Source organism: Salvelinus sp. IW2-2015, linkage group LG30 (assembly GCF_002910315.2).
Source record: "Salvelinus sp. IW2-2015 linkage group LG30, ASM291031v2, whole genome shotgun sequence".
NCBI lineage: Eukaryota > Metazoa > Chordata > Actinopteri > Salmoniformes > Salmonidae > Salvelinus > Salvelinus sp. IW2-2015.
Genome location: NC_036869.1, coordinates 24417156 through 24439197, shown reverse-complemented (window position 1 = coordinate 24439197; position 22042 = coordinate 24417156). Strand labels below are relative to the sequence as shown.

Genomic DNA, 22042 nt, shown 5'->3' with positions numbered 1-22042 from the left:
GTTATGGGTATGCATGAAAAGAAAAATGGGAAAATGTTGTACAATCCAGGTGTGGAAACCTCTTAGAGACGTACCCAGAAAGACTCACAGCTGTAATCGCTGCCAAAGGTACTTCTACAAATACTTATACTTATCATTATGGGATATTGTGTGAAGATAAGTGAGAAAACAAATCAATTTAATTATTTTTAATTCGGGCTGTAACCACAACGTGGAATAACTCAAGGGTCATAAATACTTTCTGAAGGCACTGTAGCTTTAATTTAGGTTATTGTTCATTCTTAGATTGTTATTAAAAAATATATAGGTCCATTATTTTTTTCTACATACATACTTTAGATTTGGTTTCAGTCATTCTAAGTTTAACAGAGTGTTTTTCCCATCCTGAAAATTAAATATATTTAGGAAAATAAATCTTTGAATGCTAATGAGACCCTTGAACAAATGTAATCTTGGTTCTTGTGTAAAAAAAAATGTGGCATTGGCATCATAGACCATTTGGTTTGGATTTGTCCTGTCTTTGCAATGCTTTGTCTTGGTGTACAACCATAACAGTATCGGTGACAATGATGCCGTCATCACCTGCTAAATGTATTGGGATGTTGGGATTAGTTTTTACGAGGGGAAAGCAGGGAAAATAAGCATTGTTTTGTCATTTTTATATATTCAGGTCTGTTTTATGCTTTTCAAAATGTTTCATGTTTTGGAGTGGCTCCAATGACCCTTTGCGGTGTCTGCCCAGAGCCTACTTGGCCTTGGGAAAAACTTTGTCACTGCCTTTTAGACTGGGGTTCCACTTTCAATCGCCCTAGGCCAGGGTATCTTGGACCCGGTACAAGGTAAGGCTTCAGGCCTGCATCTGAGTTAAACCTCCCAAAACATGGCGTCAATCCATGCAGGACAGGATGAAGAGTATTCTAGTTTGTACAAAACACAGGAAAGTTACCCTTCGGTTACAAGAAGGCAATGAACAGGTAACTGACAAAATTAAGGAAAGACTTCAGTATATTAAGTAAATTGAGATCAGGTGGGGAGCATTGTCCTGGCAAGGTTTAGGTCCGCTCAGCCCCTTAGAGGGCAAGGTAAACGCCAGTAAATACGCAGCCATTCTGAGTGATCACCTTCAACTTCTGGTGAAGCATTTCTACCCTGATGGGAGTGATCTCTTCCAGGATGACAATGCCCACATCCACAGTGCACGAGGGGTCACTGAATGGTTTGATAAGCACGAAAACAATGTAAACCATATGCCATGGCTGTCTGTCAGCAGATCTCAACCCAATTGAACACTTATGGGAGATTGAGGAGTGGTGCCTGAGACGGCGTTTTCCACCAACATCAATTCTTCTTATGGAAGAATGGTGTCGCATCCATCCAATAGAGGTCCAGACCATTTTATTTTTTATTTGTTTTTTGTTCTTGTGCTTTTACCCCTTTTTTCTCCCCAATTTCGCAATATCCAATTGGTAGTTAGTCTGGTCCCATCGCTGCAACTCTCCTACGGACTTGGGAGAGGCAACGATCTAGAGCCATGCGTTCTCCGAAACACAACCCTGCCAAGCCGCACTGCTTGAGTTCCAGACACTTGTAGAAATGATGACGAGGCTCATTGAAGCTGTTCTGGGGGCTCGTGGTGGCCCACTGCCCTATTAAGAGACTTTGTTGGTTTTGCCTTTATTTTGGCAGTTACCGGTATAAGCCTAATGCTTTAGTAGTGGCAGTGTCGGGTACTGAAAGGCTAGACATATGAAATTGTATGGTATTTTGTTTGTGTAACACTTGTCATGCTGGCAATTTTTACAGTCCCACCACTGTGGTTTACAATTCAACTATTTTCTCTCTCCCTCCCCCTTTTTCCTGCTATTTTCTCCTGGCAGCTGAGGCTTCTCATCGGCTCAATTTGTTCTACCTCGCCAACGATGTCATTCAGAACTGTAAGAGGAGAAATGCCATCGTCTACCGTACTGCCTTCGCCGACGTGCTCCCTGAGGCCTTCCAGCTGGTCAAGTGAGTAAACCACACACTGTTAGTTGAAGTGGCCCCTAGATGCTGATCATGGGTCGGTTATGCACTAATGGGTAAGGTTAGTATTGAGGGAGAGGGAGCAGATCATAGATCTGTACCAGTGTTTCTTCTAGGGGGAACAAATGTAGCAGTGCAGGGGGAAAAGATCTCTTGGGAGTCCTGTTTCCAGAAAACTTGCATAAACACAGTGTTATAATGTAGGCCTACCTGTAAGGGTAACTTGGGGTACTTCTCACAGAAAGCGCTTCATGTCCCAAAAAATTCCCCCCAAAATTTCCCTGTTTGCCACTACTCTTGCACTTCTAAAAATGTAATCTGTCTCATCAAAATTTAAGTCACTCCCCCAAAAATGATTTAGGAGTAGGGTGGTGGTTTACCCCAAGTTACTCTACAATAGGCGTGTTACATTTAGCCCCCCTCTCCCCTATGCACTCGAAATGAATTGCAGAGCGATAATGTGCTTAACCATGCTGTTGCTATAAACTCCAGGTTTACAATAGTGCAGTTCGAGGATATTTAGGAGTTGAGAAAAAAGTAGGAATGAAAAGCTGTTTTCCCTGCGACAGCAAGAATTGTTGTGCATTGACTGCTTGTTAGCATGCCTGTTAACCTCCCTATGGCAGTCGTAACTTGAATGCTCCTCAAATAATTTTAAATTGCTGCAATAAAAACACCGATCCTGTACCTATGGGAAAACTTCAGCCCGGAAGCCACACGGTCAGAGCTAACGTCTACAATGTTTTTGTTTGTCCACCATACAAGTCAATGACTGTGTCCCAAATGTCTTCATATTCCCTTTTTATATAGTGCACTACTAAACCAGGGCCCATTGAGCTCTGATAAAAAGTAGAGCACTATACACGCAGTTTATTAGGTAAACCATCCCGTTCACAAAAATTAATCACTCCTTCAGACCGTGAGTCACGTGGCCGTGGCTTGCTATATAAAGCAGGCAGACAAGTATTGACAGTGTTTAGGGCAGGCCTGAGCAAGTATTTTCCATGGAGGACCACATTAGAATATATTTTTGCCGTCGCGGGCCGGAATCATATTACAGGATTATACATGTGTATGACTGTTGACAGACATATCTACTGTAAATCACATCCAGATATGCTACTTATTTTACTTTTTTAACATGCACAGAAATAAACCACATCCGTGTTCTCCTTTTTGGTAGGTATTTTCATTATTATACATGCAAGGAATATATACATACGTATATATATACACGGAGGGAAAAGTACACTGCATTCAGCACCACGGACAGAACTCTTGTTAATGGGTATGCACAAAAACAAAGAGCGCTCAACATTCCATTTAAACTACTCAATCAGTGTGAGGAGTGAAGTCTTTGATGGGCATTGACTAGATAGATAGAGCAGTGAAGTCCGGTATAGTTTCTGACGTCGCTATACGCAGGATTGCTGAAAGGTGAGAGTCAGTAAGAGATGATCTGTGACTTGTTATATTTCAACACTGAAAATGTCTGTTCACATACATGGGTTGACCCAAATAGTACAAACATCCTCTGAGCATGACTTCTAATCTTTGGAACTTTTGTTCGAGAGATGCATAGAACCTCGTCAGCGACATTGTTTTGAATAGTTCTCCAATCACTGCATCAGACTGAAGATTGATAAGCTCAAGTTGCAGGTCAGTGGGAGTGTTATCCACATTGAAGGTGAAGGGAGAGGAAACCAACAGCATGTCATTTTCCAACACTTTGGAATCCTCAAAATGACGAGAACTCACCGTTCAAAGCACGCAGCAGCGATGTATTCTTCTCCTGCTGGTCATCTGATAGGGAACAGACTAGTAGTGTCGGAAGGTGGGTGAGATTGTTGGCTTCTACTTGGCGGGTCAGGAGGAGTAATTTTCCCTTGAAGACTTTGACAAGGCTGTACATCTGATGTGCAAAAAGGCCCTTCTCTTATAGTTTGGAATTCAGTTCATTCATGAGGGCCATGATGTCCACGGTGAAAGCAAAATCAGCCAACTATGTTTTATCTTGCAGTTGAGGGAGAACCACATTTTCCTTTCATTTGCAAAAACTCAGCAATCTCCGGCTTCAGGTCCCACACCCTTTTAAGCACCTTCGCCAAACTCAGCCATCTCACCTTTTTGTGGTAGGGGAGATCTGCATGACCCGACTGTTGGAAGAGACAGTGAGTCAAACTGCCTGTGGTTTAAAGATTTTGCTCTTATGAAGTTTACCACTTTAGTGACTGTATCCACAACATGGCTCATTTTCAGAACACATTTACAGAGCACCTCCTGATGAATAATGCAATGCAGGAAAATAATTTTGTGATCTGGGTTCAGCTCAGCTACTTGATCTTGTATCCTTTTCAAAAGGCCAACGTTTTTTCCTGTGAAGTTTGGGCACCCATCAGTGGTCACACAGAATAACTTTTCAAAAGTCAGTCCCAGCTTTGCCCCATACTTATCCTCCAATAAATCTTTCCCTGTGGTTGTGCTCTTCATTGACTGCAGTAAAATGAGCTCCTCCGTAATTTCAAAGTCTGGGGTTATGCCTCGTAAGAATATCAACAACTGTGCCGTGTCAYGTACRTCACTGCTCTCATCCAAGGCCAAGGAGTAACCGGTGAAATCCTTTACCTTGTCTTTCAACTGTTGTTCCATATTCTCTGCAATGTCCTCAACACGCTTATCACTGTTAGTCTTGACAGGGAAACATTTTCAAACAGCTCTTTCTTGTCGGGGCAAAGTATTGCTGCAGAGTCAAACATTATTTAATTAATTCGCCCTCAGTGACTGGCTTGCTATGTTTAGCAATTTTGTGGGGCAGTACATAGCTAGCTCTCGCAATWCCGTCGTTTGCTGAATGCAGTTTTGTGAGAAGTCCTTGCTGCTTTTGCAACTGAGAAAGCAACTCTTTCGATGCATTTGCCCTCTGCTCAGAAGACATAATCCTATATTTCTCTGCATGATTTGTCTGGAGGTGTCTAGACAAGTTTTAGTCTTTCAAGACAGCRATGCTCTCTTCATACACTTAGCACACAGCTTTCCCTGATACCTCAAATAAATATTTCGATGTCCACTCTTGCTGAAACACCCTACATTCATTGTCTACTTCCCTTTTCTTTGAAATCTTTGAAAAACTAATTTTTGCGCTATTTCTAGATGGTTACTATTTGTAACTGTTACGTGTGTATCAGCCCGTCAGTCACTGTCTGTCCTCGTGCAGTTATATATATACTTGTCTTTTAAAATAAATGTCCCACAAGTGGTGGGAGTTAAATCATTACACAAAGGCGAGTATTCATTGGACTTTTGAATAACACATACGTCGCAGCATATCTCAACATTGTTGCTGACCAATCCCAATAAAGCATCTTTGGTATGAGAATAGAACGGGCTGTTTGCAGCATGGATGTACCACCGTCAAATCTGCCACAACTGCGTAATGCTATTCCTCCCTACACCTTGTAGAGTTAATGCCTCAAAGAATTTGGGCTGTTCTGGAGGCCAAGGTGGTTCCGACACAGTACTAGATGGGTGTACCTACTACCTAATAAACTGAACACGGAGTGTATAAGAAAAAAGGTTTGATCTGCTCGCCAGGGCTACTCTGTCACTATACACATCAGTGCAATGTCAGTGATGACCTTCTCTGTCTCCTCCTGTCCTGCAGTAATGTCGGAGACTCTAAGGTGATGAAGTCGGTGGACAGGATATTAACCATCTGGGAGGAGAGGAGTGTGTACACAGAGCAGCTTATAGCTGAGCTGAGGTCCAGTCTTGTCAAAGAAGAGTCACCTGCTGCTGTAGAGACGCCTAAAGGTGAGTAAATCTGTGCCGAACATGTACCACCAGCGGAGTTCACTGTGGTATACTGCTTCTTTTGAATATCATGAAGTATCTTTCAAAATTGCACAAATGTCATGTTTATTGTTGTGCAGTTCAATGCTTGTGTGTTGTGTAACTTAGTAATTTCTTATGTAATTTCAGCTCCAGTCAACCCTAAGGCTGCTCTTCAATCTAAGATTGTAGCCGAATTTGTCGTAAGTGTCTACGACCCACTGTTCAGGATAGATTATATTTTCTGTTCTGTTGAGGTTTTCTTTTTTTTAATCCATCTCAATTGTGTATTCAGAAAATTTCAACTGCATATCCTCTTGATACCAAAACATACCAAATGAACTAACTACTGTACTATGAGAACTGTAAATACTTAAAGTAAATGTTTGTACTCCAAAGCTACTATGTTGAGTTGAAATTGACCATGACTATTGTGGTGTGACTCTGACTGTCCTGTCATGCAGCCCCAGGCTTTYATCGATCACCTCTCTAAGTACCACAGCTCTGTGGAGGAGGTGTCACTGAAGGAGAAACAGCTGGCAGCCATGAGGGTGGATGTTTGCAGCACCGAGGCCCTCAAGAGACTGAAAGGTAACAATAGCCAAAGGTTTTAAGGTTAACACACAACCTGCTGCAAAGTTATCCATGAGCATTGATGCTGTTTGTCCCAAATTGCACCCTAATCMCTATTTAATGCACAACTTTTGACCAGGGCCCACATCCTCCTGAAATGTTGTCAATGAGCATTGGCCCAGTAACTGGAAAAGGCACGAGGCATCTCTTTCAGATCTGAAAGAAAAARACCTTGATCCCTGTCTGGCCACTCTAGTCTAGGAGGAGATAACAGTAGTTTTTAGACTGACCAAGGTTGTGTGTTTGTTTTCTTTCATTTCTCTCTCTAAATCAACTACCCATTCAGATAAGGCAGGAGGAAAGAGGCACTCCAAGGACTTTGAGGATGGCAGTGCGAAGTTAAAGGAGTTTGTTTCCTTCCTTGACCGGCAGATCAAAGGAGGGCCCCCTCTGTTGGATGTTCTTGGCAACGCAGATATTTTCTACGAGATGCAGTATAAGGAGGTCAAGATAGTTGCCAATGTGAGTAGCTGAATCAAATCAATCAAAAGTATTTATAAAACCCTTTTTACATCATTAGAAGTCAAAGTGCTTATAGAAACACATCCTAAAACTCCAAACGGCAACAATGCAGATGTAGAAGCACGGTGGCTAGGAAAAACTCCCTAGAAAGGCAGGAACCTAGTAAAAGAAAGGAACCAGGCTCTGACCGGTTGCCAGTCCTCTTCTGGCTGTGCCAGGTGGAGATTCTAAGAGTACATGGCCATTAAGGCCAGATAGTTCTTACCCATGTTCATAGATGACTAGCAGGGTCAAATAATAATCAGTTGTCGAGTGGGAACAGTTCAGCACCTCCAGAGTAAATTTCAGTTGGCTTTTCATAGCATTCAGAGTTAGAGACAGCAGGTGCGGTGGAGCGAGCTCGGGATAGAAAGGGAGGTTGAGAGAGCAGGAGAGAGCTTAAGCTCACACAGGACACCAGATAAGCACTGTGGCCCTGTCTGACTATACCCCCGGACAGGGCCAACCAGGCAGGATATAACCCCACCCACTTTGCCAAAGCACCCTCCCCCCACACCACTAGTGGGATATCAACAGACCACCAACTTACTACCCTGAGTCAAGGCTTAGTATAGCCCACGAAGATCTCCTCCACTGCACGAGCCCAAGGGAGCACAAAACCGGACAGGCAGATTGCGTCAGTGACTCAACCCACTCAAGTAGATTATAGCAAAAAAGCCTGGGACGGCATGGAAGAGCACTAGTAAGCCAGTGACTCAGCCCCCATAATAGGGTCAGAGGCAGAGAAACCCGGTGAAGAGGGGAGCCGGCCAGGCAGAGACGGCAAGGGCGGTTCGTCACTCCAGTGCCTTGTYGTTCACCTTTGTACCCCGGGCCAGACTACACTCAATCATAGGACCTACTGAAGAGATGAGTCGTCAATAAAGACTTAAAGGTCGAGACCGAGTCTGCGTCTCACATGGATAGGCAGACCGTTCCATAAAAATGTAGCTCTATAGGCGAAAGCACTGCCTCCAGCTGTTTGCTTAGAAATTCTACGGACTGTGTCTTGTGACCGTAGCATACGTGTAGGTATTTACGGCAGGACCAAATCGGAGAGATGGGTAGGAACAAGTCAAGAATCTAGCAGCCGTATTTAGCACTAAATACACTTCAGTTAGTGCTACCTGGGTAGCTGGAGAGTAGAGCATTTCAGTAGTCTAATATAGAAGTGACAAAAGTATGGATGAGCTTTTCTGCATACTTTTTTGACGACAAGTTTATGATTTTTGCAGTGTTACGATGATGGGGGAAAAAAGTTGCCCTTGATATGTTTGTCAAAAGAGAGATCAGGGTCCAGAGTAACGCCAAGGTCCTTCACCGTTTTATTTGAGATGACTGTACTTAAGATTAATTGTCAGATCAAATATCACATCTTAGTTTCTTGGGACCTAGAACTCATTTCTCGTTTGTCTGAGTTTAAAAGTAAAACATTTTCCGCCATCCACTTCCATATGTCTTAAACACGGGCTTCTAGGTAGGAAATTTTGGGGCCTCACCATGAAGTGTACTAGATGGTGTCCTTAAATCCTTCGTATCTGTTGTTGTGAAAGGTTGAAAGATATTTTCTTTGGTTTTAGTGGAGGGCTTTGGCATAGATTTTTTGTGTTCGAGTTGTCTTTTCTTTTTTTTCTTTTTTTACTTCTCAAGGCCTACAAGACGTTTGCCAACCGGGTGTCCCACCTCAAGCGTAAGCTGGACAGCCTCAAGGCCACCTTACCAGACCTGGATGAGTCGCCCATTCCCTCGCCCTCGATGGACGCCCCCTCTCCCAATGGCTCAGAGTCCCCGTTCCATGACCTGGCTGACCCAGACTCCGACCTGGATGGCCTGGCCATGGATGATGAGGCGGACATCACTTTAGGGGAAGCACCCAGCCCCCTGTCCTCCCCTGGTGGCTCCCCCAAGCAGGGCTTCACCGTAGGGGAGTCAGACAACCGCGACGTGGAGGACATGGAGCTCTCGGATGAGGAGGCAGAGAACGTCAGTATCATAGGTGAGGGTAATGACATGCGATGCAGAGCATAGATGGGGGGCAGGTGTTGAAGGGACAGGATCTATACTGAACAAAAATATATACGCATCATGCAACAATTTGAAAGATTGTACTGAGTTACAGTTCATAGAAGGAAATCAGTCAATTTAAATAAATACTTTAGGCCCTAATCTATGGATTCCAAATGACTGGGAAGGGATGCAGCCCTGGATGGGCCTGGGAGGGCATAGTCCCACCCACTGGGGAGCCAGGCCCAGCCAATCAGAATACGTTTTTTCCCCCACAAAAGGGCTTTATTACTGACTGAAATACTCCTTGGGCTGGCGTGGTTACACGTGGTCTGCAGTTCTGATGCCGGTTGGACGTACTGCCAAATTCTCTTAAATTATGTTTTGGGCGGCATATAGTAGAGAAATTAACATTAAATTCTCTGGCAACAGCTCTGATGGACATTCCTGCAGTCAGCATGCCAATTGCATGCTCCCCCGAAACTTGAAAGATCTGTGGCCTTGTGTTGTGACAAAACTGCACATTTTAGAGTGGCCTTATATTGTCCCCCAGCATCTTGATATGCCACACCTGTCAGGTGGATGGATTATCTTGGCAAAGGAGAAATGCGCACTAACAGGGATGTGAACACATTTGTGCACAACATTTGAGAGAAATAAGCTTTTTGTACGTAGGTAAAATTTCTGGGATCTTTTCAGCTCATGAAACCAACACTTGTTGGGGATATGTTTTTGTTCAGTGTAGTACTTTTATGTGCCTCATTTATACCTGTAAGGCTCTATTGTGTTGCAACTTAGCTGTTTGGATTGAACATTTCCTCTGTTTTCAGTTGAGCAGCGAGTTGAAAGTCCCATCCCATCTCCAGTCCCCATTCCTGTGCCTGTTGTCACACAGCCACCACTGGCCACAGAGGCAAAGTCTGTTCCACAGGCCACACCCTCCCCAGCTCTCGTAACCCCTTTGACCCATGCAACCAACCTATCAGTCAACCTCGCCAATGTGGACCTGGGTAAAATTAGCTCTATTCTCAGCAGCATCACATCTGTCATGAAGAAACCAGGTGAGAAACTTCAGCTATTGTAACATCATAAAGGCACTACATGCAGGCAGCCACTGTTGCGTTATCAACACTGCTATTCTGATGGGGCATCAAAGGCACCATGACATCATCAGCGCTGTTATTCTGATGTTGCGTCATAAAGGAAGCAGTCCGGAGTTGGGGTCAATTCAGAATTTAATTCAATGCAACACTTGATTTAAATTTCCAATATGAATAACTGGATAACCCCACTGGAAGCAGAATTTGAATTTAAATTTGAAGTAGAATTGAATTAAACTTTTCACACGTGGGTTACAAATATCTCGTAACGGTCGCCCCAGCGTGAGTTGTTTTATGCACGTGATGTCAGAATGCACCCACTGTTCCAAGATGTGATTGTTACTCAAAAGGACAGTTAACACATGCTGCCTGCTAATTATCTATAGGCTCTGTTTTTAATTTGTCAATTTCAAATTATTTTCTAACATTGTATTTTCGATCAACAGTTTGAATTGAAGTGTGTTCCACCTCATAACAGAAGCCATGCCAATGAGGCCTATTTGTTATATGTACAGTAGTGGTGCATGGTTCAGCTGTTTATTGACCCGCACCTGCCCGCAATTGGTAATAACCCATCCGCAACAGGCCGACTACATGAAAATCTGAGGCCAGCACCCAATCCTAACCACGGAAAATATAGAAATGTGCTTTAGACTGCAGAACCATTTTTGGGACAGGGTGCAGGATTTTGTTTTGCCTGATATGTTAGATATGTTTCTGCTTATAAGTTCTGACATTTTGGAAGGCCTTTTGTTAGTAAAGTTGTCTAATTTAGATAATGTAGCTTCTCTTTTATCATATGTTGCCCTGGAAGACTAAATTAACCATTGCTCAACAGAATGTAATAGATCTATAGAAATGAATACAATAAAGAAAAAACATAGGGATTAGTTATTCTTTGAAAAATGTCTAAATGATGGCATCATGTAGGCCAAACTGTTTGTAAGCTACAGACGATTTTGTGAGGAGACTGCTTTTCAGGATGTCTCATGGTCTGATTAACACCCCTCTAGCTCTTTCATAGTTTCACTGCAGATGCGGAAGTGCGACATAGGCGGATGCAGTGGATTGAGACGGATCCGATGCCAAAAAACATATCTCTAGCATGAATTGCTAGATTTTTATGGGGATTTTTTCAATGCTTATTAATATTAGTGGGGTGTGGATATCGACCTCATGGGGGTTTTAACCTGTGTTCTCCTTTTTAATCTACACCAATTTGAAGTGGATTTAACAACTGACATCAATAAGGCATCATGGCTTTCACCTGGTCAGTCTGTCATGGAATGAGCTTACACTCCGTGTATGTGAAGCAAAATGTTAGAATCGCAATAACAGTATGTAATACATATAGAATTGTGAGAATCGCAATGCATATCGTATCGGCACTTAAGTATCGCGATACTATCGTGAGGTCCCTGGCAATTCCCAGCCCTATTAGCCGCTGACATCATGAACGCTGTTATTCTCATAGAGATCCTATAGGTTATCAATAAAAAGCCTCAAGGTGCAGAGCGTTCAATTTGCCTGCTAGGGGCAAGGAGACCCCAAGCTCTGCTAAAACCATTGACGACTGCGTGCTGTTTTCAAGTGATTGTTAAATGCACTATACGTTTCTGATTATTCCGTGCAAAACAATTGCGCACATTTAGCTCTATCAGATTTATACAGCAAGTAACTGCCCGCTTTTCATCATCAGTAAACCTCAATTGATCACGTCAGTTCAGATACTTGAGGGTTAGACCTATTTACTATTACATTGTTAAATAACATTTGATGTCACAACACCTTGTGAAGTCCGTTTAAATGAGACGCCATTATTCTGAGCAGTGGTCACCAACCTTTTCTGAGTCGAGATCACTTTCGCAGTCAAAAAGCAAGCTGAGATCTAAGACTCAGATTTTTTAATGACTTCAAATGTAACATTAACCAAATAAAAACCGTTCTGTAGGAATGCATACATTATCACAGTATTTTGGCTATATGCCTGGCCTGCCAATAATGTTCTTCTCAGACCATATTATATTTCAGAACTCGAGCTTTAATAAGAAAATAGATCAGTTGGTGTAGCACTTGCAAGGCACATCTGAGCATAAATTGAAATGTTCAAGTATTTGCTTTTTTATTTTACTGGACTGATGTTACCTGTATCTGATGGTCATGGTCCTTTCAAGACAACTGAACTCGGGGAAACAACGAGGTCAAATCACGACGTCAGTCATCTTCATGTCGGAAAGTCGCAGCTCTAGAAAGGTGCCCGAGTTTCAGACTTGGAATTTCAAGTTGGGTGCCTGTTCAAAAATATTTTTCCCAGTTGGATCTCGTTTTTCCCCGAGTTCCCAGTTGCCTTGAAAGCACTGAAATCGGAAGTCGGAGATTTCAAAGTTCCCAGTTTTGAACACTGCATTATTCTCAGCAGAGGGAGGGAGAGAGTAGGAGAGGGTCCGCCTCTCTCGGTCCCTGCTCCATTTACATTACATTTAAGTCATTTAGCAGACCCTCCTTCCTTTCTTCTGATGAGAGGGAACAGTCTTCCACCTGATGGCAAAACTTGAGTCTCACAGCATCTGCACAAATTCATGTTCATATGACCAGAGAAAGTGAAATATTGCTAATAATGAAAATGCAGGGTGTTTGATACACTTGGCTACTCATTCATTGCAGCTCAAGTGGAAGTAGAGAGAAGCACGTTTTATGTTTTGTAATGGTGTTGAATAAAACTTAGACATGAACTCATAAAACCAGCAGTTTTTTACTGTATTCTTTGACAGTCTCTCTGGTCATGGTTTTAATGAATTTAAATCTATTTTCCTCTTTCCCCTAGGAGTGAGTCCAGGTGGTTCTTTGGTCTCCCCCTCTCCAGCCAAGACCATCCCTCCTGCCCCAGTAACCCCCCAGGTAGCCAGCCCTCTGACCAGCATCCTGTCCAAAGTGGACATGACTCCTGAGGAGCTCTTCAGTGCACTGTCCGAATCCCAGGGGCAGGCCAGCGGGCTACAGGGTGAGAAACCGTGTGTTAGAGCAAATTTTAAAGAGTAACTGAGCTCATCGTTTAGCTCATTAAGAAAAACTAGATATCAGTCCTGGTGGTGTGGTTCGATGTGTGTTATCGTACCCTGTCAGTTACTGGTGTTAGTCGCTCTTGAAACACTGTAGCAACAACAGCTATTAGCCTACCACTTCCTCCAAATAGTCATACGAAAGAAATGTTATTAATTTAGACTTTTTTGCAGAGGATGTTTTAGTCGCACAATTTTGCATCTAGCTAAGTTGTTTGGTGATTTTGGTATTTCTCAAGAAAAAAATGTGCATGAGAACTAGTGGAGTGCACTTCAGAATATCAAGTCTACTGCTACTATCTATGACCAGTGTATGTGTCTATCTGGTGCTGTTTCATAGCGAATCATGTTACAAAACAGGGCACGGCGGGACACAAGATGCTTGCGAATGGGTTTAGAATTTTTGGAATAAGAAATGGCAGTTGGGATACAAGTAAGTGTGCATCGTCTCAATTCTCATTCTGCCCAAAACAGACTCCTCAGTGCTTGACTTGGGCAGGTCATAGAACTAAGTACCGGCACCTCACATTTTCTACTGCTTGAGGTCCTGCACCTCTAAGTGGCCACTCCAAAAAGGGCTTAGGGGCCAAATGTTCTTTAAACATACACTGAACAAAAATATAAACGCAACATGCAACAATTTCAAAGAATTTACTGAGTTAGTTCATATGAGGAAATATGTCAATTTAAATTAATTAATTAGGTCATCTATGGACGTCACATGACTGGGAATACAGATATGCATATGTTGGTCACAAATACTTTTTAAAAAATGGCGGAAACTGGAACACGCTTTTATACACCTTTTTGATCCAGAGCATCCCAAACAAGCTCAATGGTGACATGTCTGAGTATGCAGGCCATGGAAGAACTGGGACTTTTTTAGCTTCCATGAATTGTGTACAGATCCTTACGACATGGGGCCGTGCATTATCATGCTGGTGATGGCGGTGGATGAATGGCACGATAATGGGCCTGAGGATCTCGTCATGGTATCTTTGTGCATTCAAATTGCCATCGAAGGTGAACATTTGCCCACTAGTCGGTTAGGACGCCGAACTGCAGTCAGGTCAAGACCCTGGTGAGGATGACGAGCACACAGACGAGCTTCCCTGAGACGATTTGTGCAGAAATTCTTCGGTTTTGCAAATCTGCGGCTGGTCTAAAAAGATCCCGCAGGTGAAGAAGCCAGAGGTGGAGGTCCTGGGCTGCTGTGGTTAAACGTCTGCAGTTGTGAGGCCAGTTGGACATACTGCCAAATTCTCTAAAATGACGTTGGAGGCGTCTTATGTTAGAGAAATTAACATTAAATTCTCTGGCAACCGCTCTGGTGAACATTCCTGAAGTCAGCATGACAATTGCACGCTCACTCAAGTTGAGACATCTGGCATTGTGTTGTGATAAAACTGCTCATTTTAGAGTGGCTTTTTATTGTCCCCAGCAGAAGGTGCACCTGTGTAATGATCATTGTTTAATAAGCTACTTGATATGCCACACTTGTCAGGTGGCTGGATTATCTTGGCAAAGGAGAAATGCTCACTAACAGGGATATCAAGAAATTTGTGCACAACATTCGAGAGAAATAAGCTTTCTGTGCATATGGAACATTTCTGGCATCTTTTATTTCAGCTCATGAAACACTTTACATGTTGCGTTTTATATTTTTGTTAAGTATAACTTTGGCGACGTGTTGTCTTATGTACACTAGTCTGAGGCGCTGTGTAATGTGGGCAAGTCTGTCTGTCTTTTATGGGGAGGATACAGCACAATCTGCAAAATTGTTTGTCCATGCATGACAATTTTCCTTAGCCGTAACAATCCCGTGTTAGTGGGCATCGAAATCAAAACCGAAGTACAACCCCATGTAATTTGTGCCTAACTCAGTTACACAAATCTCACAACTCAGTTTTGGAATATACTGACATCTTACACTTTTTAGTCAATTTTGGCACTGGAATAAATGTTTCTGACTAATATTGAGGCCACATACACCGCTGTGCCACTCGGGAGCACTAAGGCACTGCATCTCAGTGCTAGAGGTGTCACTACATACCCTGGCTCGATTCCAAGCTGTATCACAACCGGCCGTGATTGGGAGTCCCAGAGGACGGTGCACAATTGGCCCAGTGTCGTTAGGTTTTGGCCGAGGTAGGCCCTCATTGTAAACAAGAATTTGTTCTTAACTGACTTGCCTAGTTAAATAAAATAAACAGGCTATTTTCAACCAGAAAAGTTGGCTGTTGTATTGAGTTGCACTTTAACCCTTGTGGGAATTGGCCTATATGAATAGGACTACATTCAAATTTTTCTTCCCAAAGAAATATGAAATGCATAACCATGGTAGCAATTGAAAGAGAACAGTTTGGAGACAATGGGAAAATTATTAGACCAAAGGTGAGTACACAACAGTTCACCTGACACAAGACTGAAGCCAAACATTACACTGTTGATTTTGCTGTACTTTTTGTCGCATTTGTTGATAACAAGATCTGAAAATACCCTGGATTCATTCAGTAGCATAAGACTATTCCTGCAAAATGTTAGGTTGGTGCAACATAAGGCAACAAAATTACAAGGATTTGAGTGAGAGGACTAACTGGTGTCTCCAAGTAGCCACAGAGTTCCTATGCAATTTCAATGAACTTTAATGACTCCGTCTTCAGCTATAAGTAGTTATTATTATTATTTTTAGCTCTTCTAGCTTTGCCGTCGAGTAACTAGAGCAAGCACACTTCTAGTTGTTTTGTTTGGGACTCAACCCTGCATCACCGCCATCACACAAGTACGGTTGTTATTTACGCAATCCAAAAACGGTCCATTATAAATCGCAATCTGGGTCAGGTGGGCATTTGAAAGCTTGTTCTATTGCCAACATGGCTAGCGGTCTTAATGCGGTCTTAATGTTAAGCTTTCACAAGGCAAATCAGAGAAACGGGTTTGTAATTGGTGTGCAAAGAAAGGAGTCGTGAGTGCATTCGGTTGCTTGTGCTTCTTCAAATTTCTTCACAAACAGGCTTATTCTGCTCAGAACAACCCAGGGTATGGTGCCATATTGTCTTGTAACGAACTGTACATCAAACCTAGTGATCATAAACGTTGACACTGTCACACATTTTATGATTTGGAAATGTGATGTGCACATTTGGATATCGTTGTTCTTGTTGACTGCTATTTGAGTAGCAATGGTGGTGACAGACGGGGAGTGTAAATCTTTATTCTGCTATCACTTATTTTATTGTACTGGGTGAGAATCATTCAGATTTGTACAATGGAGTTCGCTATTCATAGTTGTCATGTATTTTAACACACACATTTTAACACGTGTCTTCTCCTTAGGCCTCTCCACTCGTCTGAACAGTCCAGCGGGAAACCTCTCCTCAAACTCCCCCAGTACAGGCAAGCTCCCTCCCTCTGCCTCCACCCCTACAGTACCCTCTCGAGGCCTTCCTCTCACCTCCTCTACGCTCGAACCAACCCCATCAGCCCCTGCAGTGGGGAACACCACCGCCGTCCCTCAGGCAGCGTCCCTTCCCCAGTCCACACTGCCTCTAGCCATCGGCCCTCATAGAGGGCTGGTCCTGGAGCAGGAGAAGGAAGAAAAGCCTTCCGCTTCCAGCCTGGAGTCCAAGATTCACAGCTTCCTGCAGGGTAATCCTGGCTTTAATGCCTTTAACCTGGGCTTGGCTAGCGTGGCCGTCCAAGCGGGAGGCAGCAACCTCAGTCCCTTAGCGGGTACAGAGACCCAGGGGGGCACTCCGGTACGGGACGAGGCCGGAGGAGGCACCCCCACCCTGGATGAGATCATGGATACTCCGGGAGGAGCAGAGCCCTTCCTGGCCAAACAAGGTCAGGTCTCTGGGATTCCTAAACCAGAAGATGGCAGCCTGTCTCTGTCTCCAACTGCCTGCCATAACCAAGCCTGGCAGGATCCCAACAACACTCATGGCCATTTAGGACAACATCCAGGAGTGCCTAATGGTCAAGGGTACCACCAGTTGCCTTATGAAGGGAAGGAAGAGATGCGTGGAATAGCTCCTTCTCTCAGAGAGTCTGGATTGGCCCATTACCAGCCCATCACGACACAGGTGTCAGCCCCAACCCTTGGGGAGGGGTTACTCAGTAACACACCAGGAGGGCCTCCGGCAGGGCCAAACGCCGACGTGAGTGAAGGAGGATGGTATGGTAATCCCTACCCAGAGGGACAGGCCCTGCATCCCAGCAACCACAACATGGCTGCCTCAGGTTCAGGAGATGGCAAAACCCCCATGTCAGGACTGTATGCATACCAGGGGGAGGGGCAGACGCAGCCCTACCAAACAAGGGATCCTCATGCTCTGCCTTTCCAACAGGGGGCCAACCCCTCAAGCTTCCTCAACAGCCCTCTGCCCCCCATTCCCCAGCTGCCCCCACCGCCCTTCCCTGGGATACCAGCCCCACCGCAGGACTACCAGGGCCCGCCCGCGTCTGTGATGGTGCCTGTGGAGGGAACTTCACCAAACCCTGAGATTGAGGATGACAGGGCGGGCGTCCGTACATTGGGTGGTCCGGTGATTATCAGTGACCCCTATCACCCTGATGACTTTCGCCGTCACCCAGATGACCTCCACGGCCACTCCGATCTACTCCGTCAGCCTGACGACCTGCATCACCTTGACGACTTCCATCGCCATCCCGGGGACCTCCGCCGGCACCCTCACGATCTCTGTTTCCCAGACGATCGCTATTATCAGCCAGACGATTTCCACCATCTACCTGTAGACGATCCTCATTATCCTTATAGAGTCAGAGAGCGCCTCACTCCCCCCCTCTCTCCCTCAGAAGACCCTTACTACTATAACTACCCTCTACGCAGCCCTTCCCCTCCATATGGTCACAGACACCCCCTTCCCCCTCACATGAACCTGCACCACCCTGACCACATGCCCCTGCCTCCCCATCCTCTCCACCTAGCTCGCCATCCACACCTGAGAGGCCTCCCGCGGGGACCCCCACGCCCACCTCTCCGTAGCCCCATGTTCAGGGGGAAACGGCCTGGGCCTCCTTTCGGTGGACACCCCAGAGGTGGGGGACCAGGTGGTCCGTTCTTTCCCCCCAAAAGACCACACCTACCTCCACGGTTCTGACTTGTCAGCTGACTTGGTTCACATCAAATTAGTGCTTAGTCTACCGGAATGTCATTGAGGCAGGCGACGTGACACATGGAGGGTGGATAAGATATGAGTTGGGGAAAGAAGCTGAAGACTTCAGGTGTACTTTTAAACCAAGAAGGGGAGCGGAGAAGAGAACTGAGGAGGAAGGGGAATAGATGAGTACAGTTGAAGGAGAAGTGGAGAAGTGGAGGAGTAAATTGGGAGGATCTTAAGGAATCGAAGAGAGGATGAGTGAAGACGTAGATACATGGATCTGGAGAAAGAGGGAATGGAGAGGTCGGCCTGAACAACGGAGACGCAGCGGAATAAAAGAAGATAAGAGGTGGATATATAATTCAGTTTGATTATTGTTCTCATTTGTTTGAGTATAAAACGTTGCATTAAATCTTTAGTTAATTTCCCCCTCTGAATTAGCTCTAAGCTTGCATATATGCTTGTGTGCATGCGTTAGCGTGAGTTACATCTAAGACTACTGTTCATTATTTAAACTGCATTTTAAGACGTTGTTCTTTTGCAAAGTAGGCTTAAGTGTCAGAGAAAGGTAGTTACTGCTATGTTTCTCTTGTCGTTTTTCAATTAAAAGTTGAGGTCTACTTTCCCTTTGCAAAGACCTAACCGAGATCCCAACACCCGAGATGATTGCTCCTACGTTGTCTCTTTTTGTTTACACTACATTTTATGTAAGTAGACACAAAGAGAATGTAAACGTAATATTATGTTCTTCTACAATATCCGTTTGTGTAGCTGGGGGACAATGATAAATTCCATAAATGTTATGACTTTGAATATTATTTATAATTGTTAACCCTTTACTGGCTGTGTCATCACTTCTCTCATTTCTCAGAGAAGGATGACACCAGCACAGGGGTAATAGAATAAAACAGTGCTTTGAGGGGGGGGGGGGTGATATTTTTGTTGCCCCTAAACGACAAAGAAGAAAAGTTAATTTTGGAGCTGGATCAAGGAACTCCACTTTCCGTCTTCAACTATCTTTTACTTGTACTGGCTTTAATAAAAACCTGAGTTTGAAAACCGCATCGGGAGGTTACTTTCTTTCTCAGTCTTGGGAAATGCCTCTCGCCTGAGTCATGTTTGCCTTTAATTCTTCCACCATGATTCCTTCCCATCACCACTTCCACAATAACATTGATGCCCCTCAGGGTTGTGGTCAATTCAAGTTGTAAACTGATGTTCCAATTCAATAAAAAATGCATTATTGAGAAGCTATTTTCAATTACTTCTCTATATTGAAAGGGAGATGGTATATGTTTGAAAAAAATGTTTGGATTTAAATTCAAATCATTTCCTGGGTTTGTTGACTTGTGTTTCTGTTCTAACTGACCCCAACCATGATGCCCATGCACTAAACGAAAATCTAACAGAGAAATGTAAGTGCGTAGTCATCTGGTGTACTGTAGGAAGCGAATAGCCTAAGTGATTCACATCTGTTGCCATGCAACGTGCTGCGTAATTCATTTACGTAGAATGGGAGGTTTAGAAATTAGATTTGAGCTCGTGGCCATGTAGGAGTAGCCCACTGGTGCCTGATACAAAATGGTTGAGACACACCGGGAGACTTATTCTGTGACCACAGTGCAAACATTCACTGACCTGTCACAAAGATATATAGCGCCCTCTGTAATTATTGGGACAGTGAACAATTTGTTCTACGTTTGGCTCTGTTCTCCAGCACTTTTGTATTTGAAAGTATACAACGACTATGAGGTTAAAGTGTAGACTGTCAGCTTTAATTTGAGGTTATTTTTATCCATATCAGATGAACCATTTAGAAATTACAGCACTTTTTGTACATAGTCCACTCCCATTATAGGGGGCCAAAATTATTGGGACAAATTCACGTGTGTTAAAGTAGTCAATTTTAGTATTTGGTCACATATTCCAAGCACACAATGATTACATCAAATGTGTGACCCTACAAACGTGTTGGATGAATTAGATTATTGTTATGGTTGTTTCAGATTTATTTTCTGCCCAATAGTAATTAATGGTAAATAAGAATAGAATATGTTTGTAAACACTAATACATTGTGGATGCTACCATGATTATGGATAGTTAGACGCACAAATATCATCCAACAATTTGATTCCAGCTTGGTGTAATCATTGCTTGCTAGGAATATGGGGCCAAATAGTGAACTTTTGACTACTTTAAATACGCATAGGTGAATTTGTCCAAATACTTTTGGTACCCTAAAATGGGGGGGACTATGTACAAAAAGTGCTGTAATTTCTAAACGGTTCACCCGATAGGGATGAAACCTCAAACTAAAGCTGACAGTATGCACTTTAACCTCATAGTCATTGTTTGATTTCCAATCCAAACTTTTTGAGTATAGAGCCGAAAGAAGGAAAAAATGCTGATTACGGAGGGCAATGTAAAACAAGTGATACAGAATGTTAATACATGGTTGGTTAGATTGACCTGTTGATTGGCATTTAGATCAGGGGCTTTATTCATAAAGCATCTCAGAGTAGGAGTGTGGATTTAGGATAGGTTTTGCCATTTTTGATCACAATAAGAAAGATTTTATGGACAGTTGACCTGATCCTAGATCAGTACTCCTACTCTGAGACACTTGATACACATGGACCCAGATTGAATTGTCAGTCAATTTAGAAATTAAAAGTACATCCAAAAACAGCTGGATCTGCTGTTCCTAGATGTTTGTGAACCGTAACTTATGTTAAATAATGAATGGTTAGTGAAGGACCTTAATTAAGGTTACCTAAACAGGACTAGACAATGCCCTGCCTTCGATTTAAGTTTTCGCTGCCTGTGCTCACTATTAGAGAACGGCCATCACCCATGGCCTGCATCACTATGCTTCCTTGAAAATAATACTTATAGGCCTGGGGTCATATGTAGGAGTGCTTAGAATCAGTTTAGATCACAAGAATGGACCTGGGGAAACTGATCCTAGATTAGCACCACTACTCTGACACGCTTTATGAGTCTTGCAGATCCTCAGTAATGTTGCAGTGCTCTTATGCTTTACTAGAAAGATGAGCTTTGATCAGTTTTGTCATTTAAATTACTTGCAGCCAGTTCTGCAGTGCTGGTTTCAATTCTGGCCTTGACCATGACTTCAATAGAATACATTATCTATGACATGATTCTTTACAATACCAAAATAAACTAAACACTGAAATTGTGTCGGAGCTAATATGTCTGAGTAGGCTTTGAATAAATAATGCGGGAATCATCTGTGGTTTAAAAAGTACTCAATTTTCATACTTCAGTAAAAGTAAAGACATTTTTTAATAGAAAAGGACTCAAGGTAGTGAGCCACCCAGTAAAATTCTACTTGAGTAAAAGTCAAAAGTATTTGGTTTTAAATATACTTGTGTCAAAAGTAGCTAATTGCTAAAACATATTTTATCAAAAGTGAAAGTGTAAATCATTTCAAATGTCTTATATTAAGCAAACCAGACCATCATTCTTGTTTTTAAAATTTTATTTACGGATAGCCAGGGCCACACTCAATCACTCAAATAATTTACAAATTAAGCATGTGTGTCTAGTGAGTCCGCCAGATCAGAGGCAGTAGGGATGACCTCTTGATAAATGTGATGAATTTGACAATTTTCTTGTCCTGCTAAGTATTCAAAATGGTTAGTACTTTTGGGTGTCGGGGAAATGTAGGGAATAAAAAGTACATTAATTTCTTTAGGAATGTAGTAAAAGTACAAGTTGTCAAAAATATAAGTAGTAAAGTACAGATAC

The 22042-nt window shown here is 43.2% G+C and overlaps 1 protein-coding gene across 1 annotated transcript in view; it reads left to right on the top strand.

Annotated features, from left to right (window-relative positions):
• Nucleotides 1–19520, top strand: part of rprd2a (regulation of nuclear pre-mRNA domain containing 2a) — a 31320-nt gene extending 11800 nt beyond the window's left edge. The window contains exons 2-10 of the mRNA XM_023975301.2: nucleotides 1878–2007; nucleotides 5684–5832; nucleotides 6001–6053; nucleotides 6315–6441; nucleotides 6770–6945; nucleotides 8635–8980; nucleotides 9819–10049; nucleotides 12913–13089; nucleotides 16484–19520. Coding sequence (XP_023831069.1) covers nucleotides 1878–2007; nucleotides 5684–5832; nucleotides 6001–6053; nucleotides 6315–6441; nucleotides 6770–6945; nucleotides 8635–8980; nucleotides 9819–10049; nucleotides 12913–13089; nucleotides 16484–18270 — 3176 coding nt within the window. The 3' untranslated portion in view covers nucleotides 18271–19520. The remainder of the gene's footprint in view (nucleotides 1–1877; nucleotides 2008–5683; nucleotides 5833–6000; nucleotides 6054–6314; nucleotides 6442–6769; nucleotides 6946–8634; nucleotides 8981–9818; nucleotides 10050–12912; nucleotides 13090–16483) is intronic.
• Nucleotides 19521–22042: the final 2522 nt, after the last annotated feature.